Below are 13197 nucleotides of genomic sequence, written 5' to 3'. Positions count from 1 at the left end.
CCAGGAATCCACAAGGACAGCTCCAAATTAGACTACTAGCAACAGTGGTGATGGGGCCTGCACTGGCCTACCCTGGTAATCAGATTGGTGAATACCCTAACTGTCATCATAGACCCTTCATCCAGTAACTGATGGAAACAGATGCAGAGATCCACAACCATGCACCAGGCCAAGCTCTGGGGGTCCAGTTGAAGAGAGGGAAGAGGGATTATATGAACAAGAGGGGGGGCAATATCATGATGGGGAAATCTACAGAGACAACTGAACCAAGCTCAAAGGAACTCATGAACTTAAGTCCAACAGCTGTGGAACCTGCATGGGACCAGACTAGATCCTCTACTTATGGGAGACAGTTGTGTAGCTGGGTCTGTTTGAAGGGGTCCTGGAAGTATGATCAGGATCTATCCCTGGTGCATGAGCTGGCTTTCTGGATCCCATTACCTATGGTTGGACATCTTGCTCACCCCTGATAAAGCGAGGAGGAGCTTAGTCCTGCCTCAACTGAATGGATAAGCTTAGCTGTCCCTCCATGGGAGAACTTACCCTGTTGGAGATGGGGAGGAGAAGTGAGGAGGAAGGCAGGGGGGCAGGTATCAGGAGGAGGGATGAGAGGAGGATCTGTGGTTGGTGTGTAAAATGAATATAGAAAAGAAGAAAGAAGATAGTTCTTCTATTAAAAGAAAAGGAAGTGTAAAATGTATACAGCACATGGATGAAACTTCAATGAGGTTGCTTAAAAAGCACTTGTATTAGTCACTTTCCTTGGTGTTGGCCAAATTCGTGACAAGAAGCTACATAAGAGGAGGGTTTCCTTTGGCTTAGAGTTGAAGGGGATATGGTCTGTTAACCAGGGAAGCATAGTGGCATGAGTGTGAGGTAGCTAATCACATGACTAACACAATCAAAAAGCAAAGAATGAACACCAGTGGGGTTCAGGCTAACCCTGCCCCAGACCTCCCCACAGTGACCCATTTTCTCCAGCTTGGTTCTATCTCCTAAAGAGTCTACTACCTTTCAAAACAGTGCCACCAGCTTGCAATCACATTTTCAAAAACATGAGCCTATGGAGTATATTTCACATTTAAACCACAACAGTGATTTAAAAAAAAAAGCCAGAAAACTTGTTTTCTCAACACAAGTTTTTAAAAATCTATAGAATAAGATACGTGGAATGAACTTATTTTTCACAAAACATCCATATATGTATGTATATATGAGTATGCATGATATATATATATATATATATATATATATATATATATATATGAAAAGGAAAGTTCTAGAAATGTCAAGTCACTTCTGTGGTGTGGGTTTGAATTTAAATGCAAAGTATGTACATTGTGAGTTGGACAGGAAGGTCACTATTACCTTACGGAAATATATGACAGGAAGCATTAATAAAAATGGCAAATAATTATAAATTTTCCTCACCATGGTTCATTCCTGCTGTTCATTTTCTTAGTGCCCTGAAGACTAAAGACATTGAATGTATAAAGTCATAATTTTGCAGAAGTACTACTGACCAAAAATGGGGATATAGCTCAGTTGACAAAGTGCTCACCCAGCATGTACAAAACACTGAGTTCAACCCCTCGATCTGTGTTAACCGGCAGTGGTGAGACCAGTGACCCTAGCACTCAGGAGACAGAGTCAGGAAGATCTGAAGTTCAAGGTCATCTTTAGCTACATAGTAAATTCACCTCTAGCCTGGGGTCCATGAGACCTTTTCTTAAAAAAAAAAAAAAAAAAAAACAAACAAAAAAAAAAAACCAAGAAAAAAGTATCACTATTCTGTAAAAAGTCTTTTGATTTTTTACTTCCATCTGTCTAGATGGTCTCCTTGCTAAAACAGCGAGTACATTGTCTCATAGGGCAAGTAAGCATTCGACAAAGAGTCAGCAGTGAATTTCCAGCTGCATGCTTCCCAGAGCTGAGCCTCCTAAATTCCTGGCATCATGAGCCACCTTGCCGTGTCTGAGTACCATATGAAATATTAAAAACTAATATTTATTTTATAATATATTAAAATAAAATATATACATTAACTACCTGAGGAATAAGTTAACTATAATGTAAGTAGAATAAAAACAAAAGATTATTGAAGACTTAATAGGTACTTTTAAATTATTTTAGCATGAATTCCCTTGCAAAGTAATCCATGACAAAGGCCTGTAAGCAGCAGGACATTTTTACCTCAAAGCAGAGGAATAAATAAAAAATGACAGAAAACAAAGAAAGCCTTTGCCCATATGTGTTTTAAACAGGTTCCAAAGCTACACAGAGAAACCCTGTCTCGAAAAACCAAAACAAAACAAAACAAAACAAAACACACACACGCCAGGCGGTGGTGGTGCACGCCTTTAATCCCAGCACTCGGGAGGCAGAGCCAGGTGGATCTCTGTGAGTTCGAGGCCAGCCTGGGCTACCAAGTGAGTTCCAGGAAAGGCGCAAAGCTACACAGAGAAACCCTGTCTCGAAAAACCAAAACACACACACACACACACACACACACACACACACACACACAAAAAAAAAAAAAAAAAAAACCTCTCCTCACTGGGGCAAGTAGTTCCTCATCCTCGTAGGGGGCTCTGCATACAGCATTCTATGTTATTCTTGTATTATTCCTCCTTTTTTTTTTTCTTTTCAGTCTTATTGGACTTCTTTCAGACCATCAAACTCCACACTTTTTCAGGGTACTCGGCCCTGCATATAGTTTTCCTTTACCAACCTCACCTAACTCACTTCCCAACTCAGTTCGTACCAACTGACAAACATTGTCATAGCATTGACTGAGGCAAGTTTCCTTTGCTCACTTATACAGATAAGCACAAAAAAAAAGCACTCAGATTCCATGCATTTTATCTCTAATTCCTAACATATATTTGAAATCTTTTTATAATTATATTGTTAATGGTTTTACCTCCCTCTGTATTAAATAGGTTGTAATCTTCATAAAACAGATCCATCTTTCAATCCCTTTATATCTCTAGTATACAACAATTCTGGGTATGCATCAGACATTAAGTAAATATGGAGTGAATAAATACATGCTAGTAACGCCTGGTTATTCTGGAATGAAATCTTTCTCTTCCATGTTCTCATTCTCCTTTTATTCCCTGGTCAATGTGAAGACCCTGACAACTAGCATGATCTAGAGGTAGGTTGGGGAGGTTATTTTTTAGTTTCCTCAGATAGTCTGGGAAGATTTCCTGGGAAGGGAAAATTTCAGAGTGGTTAGAAAGTCCCTCAGGTCTCCCTAAGTAAGGGTCATTGCTCAATATCTGAAATGTTTTTCTTTCCCAAGGTATGACATTTTACATAAAATCCACAAGGAGGATCTGAACATGGTAGTATAAATTGTTAAGTATCAATTCACAGATTGCAGAATAGGTGTGCTGCTATGGAGAAAAGAGAATCCCCTGAAATGGTGGCTCAGCTACCTCAGGAACATCCTCCAGGCTCAGTTCCTGACACCCTGGACAAAACCTCCTGAGGAGCATCTCACACCTCACAACCCTACCCCAGGACATTTAGTTGAAATGCCTGGACAGCTTTGGTCTGGAAACCCAAGAGTCGCCAAACGGTCAAGGCAAAACAGTCTGTAAGGACAGCAGAAAGGGGTATAAGCATGCAGACAGCATGAAGGGGCACATGCATGCAGAAGCCCAGAGGCTGTGCCTGGTGATAACTGTGTTTCACGTTCAGTTCAGCACTGAACAAAGATGTAAGCTCTGTAATCCCACCGTGTAGGAGAAATTCAGCTCCTGTCACAAGGTGTTGAGCAAGTCTGTCTCTTGGTACTCTCACTTATAGAATGATAAGGCTTGAGTGGATCTCACAGGGGTGGCTTAAAATTTCAAGGAGTTAATGTTTGGCACATTAGATGGCAGTTAGTGTTAGCCATTCTCATTGTGGTCCTCAGCACATGGCTTCTTATTCTTCTTCAAAACACAGTATCAGCCATAGCTTCACATGCCTACTTGGCTCACAGGAAAGGTTCTGTTGTCTGTCTTTCAAATACCACTGTAGATAAAAAAAAAAATTACTATTTGGGAAACACTGCAGAGCTGAAAGGAAAGCCAGTTTATTTATTTGTTTGTTTATTGGTTTGGTTGGATGTTTTTGTTTTGTTCTTTTGTTGTTGTTCGTTGTTTCTGTTGGTTTTCTTTCTTTTCTTTTTTTTTTTAAAGAATCAAGAGAGCTTTGAGTGCCACTGTATCATGGAAAGGGAAAAAAGTGGAAGGCATTCATGGAAAGGAAGAGCAAACACCTGGAATGTTCCACAGAATCATGAACTGTTAGGGTACATCTTCATAATTATATAAACTCAGCTGCCTTTACTATTTCTTCATTTTTAAGTGGCTTTAAAGGATGGAAATGATTCAGCTACAAGGATGGAAATACTGATATCACAAGGGCCAGTGCTCACCAGCACTCAAAGCTGGCGTATCCAAGTTATCTTCACTCTCCTACTTTCCACGACCTAGGCAGCATTCTATATTTCCCTTCTTTTCTGCCTTTCTTTCTTTCAAGGTGTATCAAACACTTGTGGGAAAGTCAGCAGATCCAGCAGGGGAAGGGGTAGTGTCTCTTAACAGAATATTGAAGGAAGGAGGCAGAGAATGGCCGTAAGGAACAATGATGAAATGGGAAACTCACGACAGATGGAATTCAGAAAACAGCACACAGCATGTTCTAAGACACACGGCCTGTTCTGGGGCCTCAGAGAGGAAGAACTAAATACATGGTTTTTGTGTTATTTGAGTCCACATGATGGAGGACTTTGGCAGAAGCTTCTGCATCAGGAATATAAATTTCTGTTAGAATGATACGTCATGTTTAATTAATCTGTCTCCTCGCCTCAGAAATGGCCATCCCATAGCTTACTCATTACAGTTAATTCTACTGATCCTGCACAGCAGGTGTTTGCCTGTCAAAGGATAGGCTTTCTAGCACATTCCAGAGAGAGCATCTCAATCTTAAACTGCCAGTTTGCCAATTGTGCATTCTAAGGGTTTCCATTCTCAAATGCTGGACTGCAGATTGAGGGGATAGGTTAGGTGTGAAGAAACAGCCCATCAGAACAGACTTCACAACAAGCACTGAAATGGTCACCCACAAGTGACTGTCTGCTTCTGGTAGAACAAACTGTCACAAACTTTGTAGATTAAAATAATACGACTATTTTCTCATGGTTCTGGAGGTCAGAAATCTAAAATCAAAGTGGAGACATGGAGAGAATTGCTTCCCTAACTTTCTGACCCCTGGAGCTTGTCCACGCTCCTTCAGCCGTTGCCCCTTCCTCCATCTCTAAAGCACAGCGCTCCAACCTCTGCTTCCTGTGTCATATCTCAGTTCTCTGACTCTGGCACCGTCTCATGTCTCTCTTACAGAGAGACCCCTTGTAACTGTATTAGGTTCACTCAGCGTAATTCAAGGTCATTCATCCTGCTAAGCTCCTGCATCTGTAAAGTCTGTTTTGCCAAGTAAGGCAACAGATTTACAGGTTCCAAGAGTTAGCATGTGAACAACTTGGAGGGCCCTTGTTCTACCTACCACACCCACAGTATCTCTCTTTTGCAGACAAGCTTTAGTTTATGTTTCTAGAAGCGTGTATGATATGTGAAGGCCTGAAAATCTAGCAGCATGCACTAAGAAAGGAATTTTTCTGATCCTCAAATGCTTAAAAAGTAAATAAAGCAAAATATTTTATTAGACTATTCATTCTCTATTCCATCTTCAGTCATATAATTCTAGTGTACTTTTTCCTCCCATAATTGAAATCACAATTGACTTAGCCTCATGAACCTCAGATTGAGAGTGAAGCTGTCTTTTGAGTCCACATTTGCTTACATTGCATTACTTCAGTAAGACTTGTGCTAATATTCTCATCCTACAGAAAATATAATTTTAAAATCCATTCAATTAATTCACAGAGACTGTGTGACTGATACAGCTGCACTGCTGTGTTCTAGAAACACTGGAATACACTTGAATTTTTCTTTACTTGATGAACCAAGGTTGCATGCACATGAAGAGTGTTTTCTCAAGCCGGGCAGTGGTGGCACATGCCTTTAATCCCAGCACCCGGGAGGCAGAAGCAGGTGGATCTCTATGAGTTCAAGGCCAGCCTGGGTTACAGAGTGAGTTCCAGGAAAGGCTCAAAGCTACACAGAGAAACCCTGTCTCGAAAAACCAAAATAAATACATAAATAAATAAAAATAAATAAGAGTGTTTTCTCCAATGAGATAAAATTACAAGCTTCCAAAACATAAACAGAATCTGTACAGAAGAGGGAGACTCTGAAACAGCATCTCTCCTTGTTGTTGTTTGGTTGGTTTTATTTCCCTTTATTAGACAGTAAGCAATAAGACCTTATTCTTTTATCTGGCAAAATATCACTAGTAGTTAGGCTAGGGTCATTTACATAACCATTATAAAAACAACTAACTTAAAATAGCATCTTTAAGGCTTAAGGGAAAATTATTAGATAAAAAGGATATTATAAAACCACCAGAGCCTTTTTTATAAAAACAAACAACTAAGTAGAGTTCCATATAAACACTATTTGAGTCCGTATCTAAATTTGGGTGCTTTGTTAGAATATAATAGGTGGCATGAATCTCTTCACATGATTGTAAGCTATCCTTTTATGTACTGCAAGAAGAAAATGTGCTGCAAGAAGAAAATGTGTTTATCTCAGGGGATAGATGTGAAGTCTCCCTGAGTTAATACATATGAAATCCAGAGCCAGCAAATGCTAAATTCAATAAACTGTCTCTATTTTTATTAATAAACAAAGACCAAAAAGGCCCCAGTTTGGAAGAAATATTTAGCCCCCTTGGCCTACTAACAACATCTACTTTTCTTCATAATGTTACCTGCCCCACCATTGTTTCCCAACAGGGTCCTCGAGGTACATCTGCAGGATGAACGAAAAAGGGTGGTCCTGTGGTGTTCCCAGAGAGGGATTCATTGTAAGCCTTAATCATGTTGGCTTCCCACAGGGTAATATTGGCCTTTACATGCTTCTCCTCTTCAATCTAGAAATCAAAAAGGGGGGGCAGGGGAAAGAAAATAACACAGCACAGTTTCAAAGGCATTTCTGGTCATCCCCAAACTGGGAAATTAACATGCTGATGACAAGGACCATCTAGACACAAGGCTCACCTTGTTGTTAATCTCATCCATCAATGCAAGAATAAACACATACAAGTTGCCTAGAAGAAGAGCAAAAATGCGCCCCAGGAGCCACTTCAGAGCAATGAGAGGATGGTAATCTTCCAGTTCAGCAAATAAGTCAAAGAGTGTGGGACAGAACATCCCCAGGAGGGACATAACCATGTTCATCTACAAGGAGACACGGGAATCAGGGTGTTTCGGTTATTACTGCTTCTCACCAGAAGCTGGGAAGATTTTCAGCTAGGTTCCTTTGATACTTTATAAAGGCAAGACTATGTCATGCACTTTTAGTATGTGATCTCAATAAAACAACCAAGACAATATTCAACTCATATTTACAAGCTATATATATGAGCTTGCGGATGTGCCCATAATGTTTCCTTGGTATTGTGAGTGCACAATTTATATCTCTCTGCCCAGAGAACACACTGTTCTATGTGGCTACTGATTATGATATGCTGATGCGTAGCACTTTGAAAATGAGGTAAAGAGGAAGAAAAGCCTGGAAGTTACTCTTGCGACTTATTCTCCAAATACTTGGCGCAAACTGTCAGCACTACACATTTTCTTATTCCCCCCTGTATAGTCCATATTTTGAATGATTAGAACTACCAGAATATATTTAGAATGTAATAGCTATATACTCCGCATGATATAAAATCAGCATGAAATATTCTCAACTGAACCTAAAAATTTGGCATTATCTGTACAACTATACATAAAGACAATTTAACTTTTGTTTCAGTAGACATGTGGAGTTATTTTTGAGTCTCCATTATTATCTTCATTTGTATCTAGAGCTCAGAGTTCCTCCAAAACAGATATTAAGTCCATTCAGAGAGTTATTCCTTTCAGGATATTGAGGTCGGCTGACCTAGAATTCACTGAGTAGTCCAGGTGGCTTCAAACTCACTAACTTTCTGTCTCAGCCTCCTGAGTGATAGGAAGTAGTTAATGATAAGCAACCATTCATCATTTAATATGATTCATTTATACTAAAATAGGACCATTGTACTATGGACCAAAGCTGAATGAACATTTTTCTTATACTTACTATCAACATTATGAGAGTATTTTGAAAACAAACTTGATAAATGCTTTGTGCTATTATTGTTAAGGCAAAAAATCCCTCTATTTAATAACTGCCACTTTACAGGTTTCCATGGAACAATTGTGATGTTGTTATCTTTAATGTGTGATACATTTCTGCTGTTATCACTTCTGAAGTTTTTATACTGTTTTTGATGTAGAGTGTTTTTTTATATTTCTACTGAATCACTTGCCAGCCAAGATATTTCTAAGAAATCATACATTTATGAAGTCATCTCAAAATTCTTCCATCTACAGAGCTTTGCAGAAGTTTCCATCTGGGATGCCTAAACATCTCATAGCATAAGTCTGCACATGCTTTGAAAATGCTCAAGTTGAAATTGATGTACACAAAAACATTTTATAAAAGTGACCGGGCTCTAGTAATAACTTAGGACCAATGATTTACTGATTCAAAACATGTGCTCTAACCACTTCTCTCCTGCACACTAACTGGGCAGACTCTCTGCAGGCAAATCTGGCCATGAGCTTGCCTTCCTCCTCACTTGAGTAGTTGGGGAACAAAGGCTTTGGCAAGAAAGAGATGGAGATATGTCACTAAGATTCTTATGAAAAGCCCGGAAATACAAAATTAAGCAGGCAAAGTAAGTGCTTCTTATAAGATAGATATTGGAGCTAAGGACAAACTAATCAGGAGTCTGGCCTTTCAGTTGTAGAAGTGACATCTTCAGAGAAAGCAATATTGGGTTATAGGAAGAGTCTTAGAGTCGAAATAAAATGTCAAAGCTGTCAGTCTGGTTTTCCTAACTTTGCCTGTCATACCACCATCTCCTAACATCCATGCTTCCTTCTTTAGAACATTCTCTTCTCTCTTCCCATTCTAACTTTGCATCTTTTCCTAGACCTGAAAATCCAACAACACAGATTTAGAAACAGAACAGGAAAACAGTGGGAAATACGCAGTGTGGTAGGTAAGCACGAGAGTAGAATGGAGCACCAGGTAGGAAGCAGCCTTGTCTTGAGTTCAACTGCAGAAACACAACCCACAAAATAGCAAGTATGAGTTTCTAAGCATTTTAAAAGCATGCAGAGACGAACTTCATTTTTTTCCCACCACCCAAGGGTGTCAGGATCTTGCTGTGCAAATTCTTGGGATCGCTTCACAGCCCAAAAGATGAGGTATCCACTTGCACCAAGTGTTAGGAACACGAAGAAGTTAGCAAGAAACCTCAGGAATCTGATGAGGTGGATGTTCTCCTCCACCTGGGCCGCTCTTTCTTCTATGATGGCTTCCTGCAGTCAGGCAAAATACAATGCAAGAGAAACACAGCTCTGAAAAAGATCATGAACTGAGAAAAACAAGAAACAAAAATGTAAACTAAATCTGAATGTCCGTAAAGCAGCTGAATAATGACAGACCAGGACAGTAAGTGAATTGGTAGAGGCAGGAGGATGGGTAATTCTGGGGTTAGCATCTGCTGCATAGCAAGCTTGAGGCTGCCCTGGGCTACATGAGACCCTTTTAAATCATAACACCAGGAGAATTTTCATTCTAAAAGATACCCTCTTCCAGGACTTAATTTTTATGGTGGGGGAGCAGTCAGCATGTAGGGCTTTGTTTTTATGAAAGAATTTCATGTAGCTTATTCTGGCTTCAAACTTACTTTGCAGCTGAGGCTGTACTTAAATTCCCGATCCTCCTGCCTCCAGTCTCCCAAATGCTGGGATTACAGGTCTGTGCAACCGTGTCCTGCTTTCCCAGGATTGCTTTAAAGCTATGTTGTAAAGCTTTAGAATCAATTTGCATACAGAGCCTACATGTTTCTGTAATTAGATAGTGAGCACTGTCACATTATTTGAACTATCTGATACTGATAACCAGTGAACTCCTATTTCAACCAAACAGCAGTGTTTTATTACTAAATTTGGAGAAGAAAAGTCCTGAAGAGAAAATACAGCTGTTATGGGTCACAGGATATTTCCATCATAATCAGACTCAGGTTCAAATCGTGATAGGCAGCAATGATGAGAGCATCCTTCTCATAATTGTCAAGGTATTTGATAATTCACATGGAATGCTTTCCAACTATTCTCCTTGGGAGTTTGTGCCTTTACCTTGAAGTTCATTGTGATTGAATTAAATTTGTTGTCGGCTGTTTCGGGGTTACCAATCAGATAGTCCCAGCTGCAGAATACCTTCCAGCTGAAGTTGAAAGTGTTGTCATCGCCACCTCCATCATCACCAATATTCTTGGTCATCCTGTAAGAAGCAGGTGTTTAATGCAGCAGCCAGGAAAAGGTAAGAAAGGCAGGCAAGGGAGTGAGAACACAGCAGTCACAGGCCAACTGAAAATGCAATGTCTGGAAAACGTTTTTAAACAGGTTATTCGTATACATAGACAACGGGAACTTTGTTTTTTAAATTTTATGGATTTTTTTTACTTAACTTTCTCATTCTGTAGTGATCAAAAACCACTCACAATGATTTTATATAAATAGACAACAGGAATTTTGATTTTTTAAAATTTTATGGATTTTTTTTACTTAACTTTCTCATTCTGTGGTGATCAAAAAACTACTATGCATGGATGATGTTAATACCTAAGAGGCTGACAGAACAAATCCCCTAAGAGAGAAGGTGAGATTATATTCTTCAAAAGAAACTGAGCCAAAGACTGGCTTGGAAAACAGTGCGAGACAAACTCACAGGACTGCAGCCTGAACAGTTACTGGCTATGCCTTTGCTCATGGGCCGTTTCCCTTGCTGAGCACCGTGACAGCAAAGACTCGTCTTGTTCATCATTAAGTCCCCAGGTGCTAGATAGCTCTCTAGATTGCTCATAGTAAAGATACCATACATTGTTTTTAAATGAATAGAAGTAAATTTAGCACTGGGGAAAGCTTTGCCAATAAACACATATACCATGAATGACCTTTTATATACATGCTGGCAATGGGGTTGCTTGCCAGTTCTGTCCTTGACATTATAAAAGGTTTTGACAATGTCATCTTCACTTCATAAATATTTGCCATTCATCCTGGAAAGTGTTTGTAAGAAGAGAATTTTACATTTTGAATCTCATAATTTTAGATACAGCTCATAAAGCAGTGACATGAAATGGAACATGGTGACCTTAGGCCTTTTATGCATCACTGCCCTTCTGTTCCAAGCACTCTTGAAAGAAGGCCAAATGCAGTTTGAAGAGGAGGAGGGGACAGTCATGTGCTATGTTGGATCTGCCAGGAGGTCATGCTCCCATAAGCCAGCCTCACAGAGGCATCCTTTAGGGCCCGTATTTTATCATCAGAAACAGTGAAAATTATCATCTCCAGTGGAAATATTGCTGACAAGTAAAATATTAAGCTCCATGAGGAGCTCTAAGTTTTTTTCTCTAAGTACATGAGAGAATCTTTCAACAAAAGGGAATGTAATTGGTAGTTGGGAAAGGAGAAAGAAGACACAATTTTGAAACTAAGATTCCAAGTCAGTAAGTATGGAAGACATTTAGGCAGGGTTTGAGGTGGGTCACAGATATTCTGGGTAAGTATGTACAACAGAAGAAAAAAAAGAAAGTGGTTTGGAAAATGATAATTTAAATAGAATGTTGAAATATTTTTACTCATTTGGAAATTATGTGTGAAGTGGCCCCTGATTCTAGTGTGAGCTGGAATATAAAAGGGTCTTGTAATATACTTACGTTTGATAAGTTTTTTTTTATTTAGTGCAAGAGTAATATCAAGGCAATTTAACTCCAAAGGGATTTTACAACAGACAAAAGAATGATTTTTAAAATTGTAAAAGGCCACCCAGAGCAAGCTAGAGATGTATCTTTGTCATCATGAGATGAATGGATACTCCTCAAAGATTAGGAAAATAAGAATCCAGTTAGGGCAGTAGTTCTCAACTAGTGGGATTATATTGCTAGCAATCCATGGAGTCTGATTAATGATCAAAGGAATTTATTCAGGGGTTAACTCACAAGACAGAATAAAGGAATTTGTCACAGAATCCTAGAAGGGTGAGGCACGGTCTAACACTTTGTTCTCTGGTAAGCTTTGCCCTGGTCAGTCCCAGCATCCAAAACCACAAGGTAGCAAAGAGAGGACAGCATACGTGCATCCCAGGTTTTAAGGGTCCACCCCTCCCTAGTGGTCACACCCCAGGAGCATGTACCTCAAGGTCATAGGCAGGTGTAACAGTTATCTGCTACCTTACTAGGGGCAGTGCTTCAGGGCAGGGCTCAAATGGCTCCCACTACACTCAACCTTCCTAATGCTGCAACCCTTTAATAGAGTTCCTCATGTTGTGGTGACCTCCAACCATAAAATTACTTCTTTGCTACTTTATAACTGTAATTTTACTACTGTTACGAATCATAATATAAATATCTGTGTTTTCCAATGAACTTGGGTGACCTTGTCAAAGGGTCGTTCAATCCCCCCCAAAGGAATTGCACCCCACATGTTGAGAACTACTGAGTTAGAGAATGGTGTTCAAAATTCTGTTCTGACTGTGAGAGCATGGCCTGGTCATCAGCTACTAAACCTTAAATTTTCTTTCTATTTCCTGAGAACAGCTGATATGTTCTCACTCACGACACAAGACACACTGGAGGAACAACTTAGTCCTATCGAAGATGAAGAAGAACAGAGAGGATGGGCAGCATGTACAGAGAACTTCTCACCTACAAATTTGGGTTCAGCCAGACTCTAAGGGCGGATGGTCTTCAGTACTCTACATTTAATAGCTTGTAAAATGGTATTATAGTTATTTTGTAATGGTTAAGAGGTAAAGGTTTCACTGGAGATGTAGCTCAATAGAATGTTTGTCTAGCATACATGAAACTTTGTGTTGAATCCTCACTACCACATAAACCTGGCATAGTAGTACATGCTTGCTATCCTATCACTCTGGAAGAGGTAAACTTGAGGCCAGCCTGGAATACATGAAACCCCATCTC

General features: G+C 39.6%; 1 protein-coding gene across 1 annotated transcript in view; it reads right to left on the bottom strand.

The window, feature by feature from the left end:
- Nucleotides 1–13197, bottom strand: part of Tmc1 (transmembrane channel like 1) — a 124304-nt gene that overhangs the window by 33354 nt on the left and 77753 nt on the right. Inside the window, exons 10-13 of the mRNA XM_059265370.1 lie at nucleotides 10352–10496; nucleotides 9335–9529; nucleotides 7175–7354; nucleotides 6886–7047 (exon numbers count right to left, since the gene is read on the bottom strand). Of these exons, the coding sequence (XP_059121353.1) occupies nucleotides 6886–7047; nucleotides 7175–7354; nucleotides 9335–9529; nucleotides 10352–10496 (682 nt within the window). The remainder of the gene's footprint in view (nucleotides 1–6885; nucleotides 7048–7174; nucleotides 7355–9334; nucleotides 9530–10351; nucleotides 10497–13197) is intronic.

The sequence above is a fragment of the Peromyscus eremicus genome, chromosome 1 (genome assembly GCF_949786415.1).
Source record: "Peromyscus eremicus chromosome 1, PerEre_H2_v1, whole genome shotgun sequence".
Classification (NCBI taxonomy): Eukaryota; Metazoa; Chordata; class Mammalia; order Rodentia; family Cricetidae; genus Peromyscus; species Peromyscus eremicus.
The sequence above is the reverse complement of the archived record's forward strand: the minus strand, read 5'-3'. Positions and strand labels throughout refer to the sequence as shown.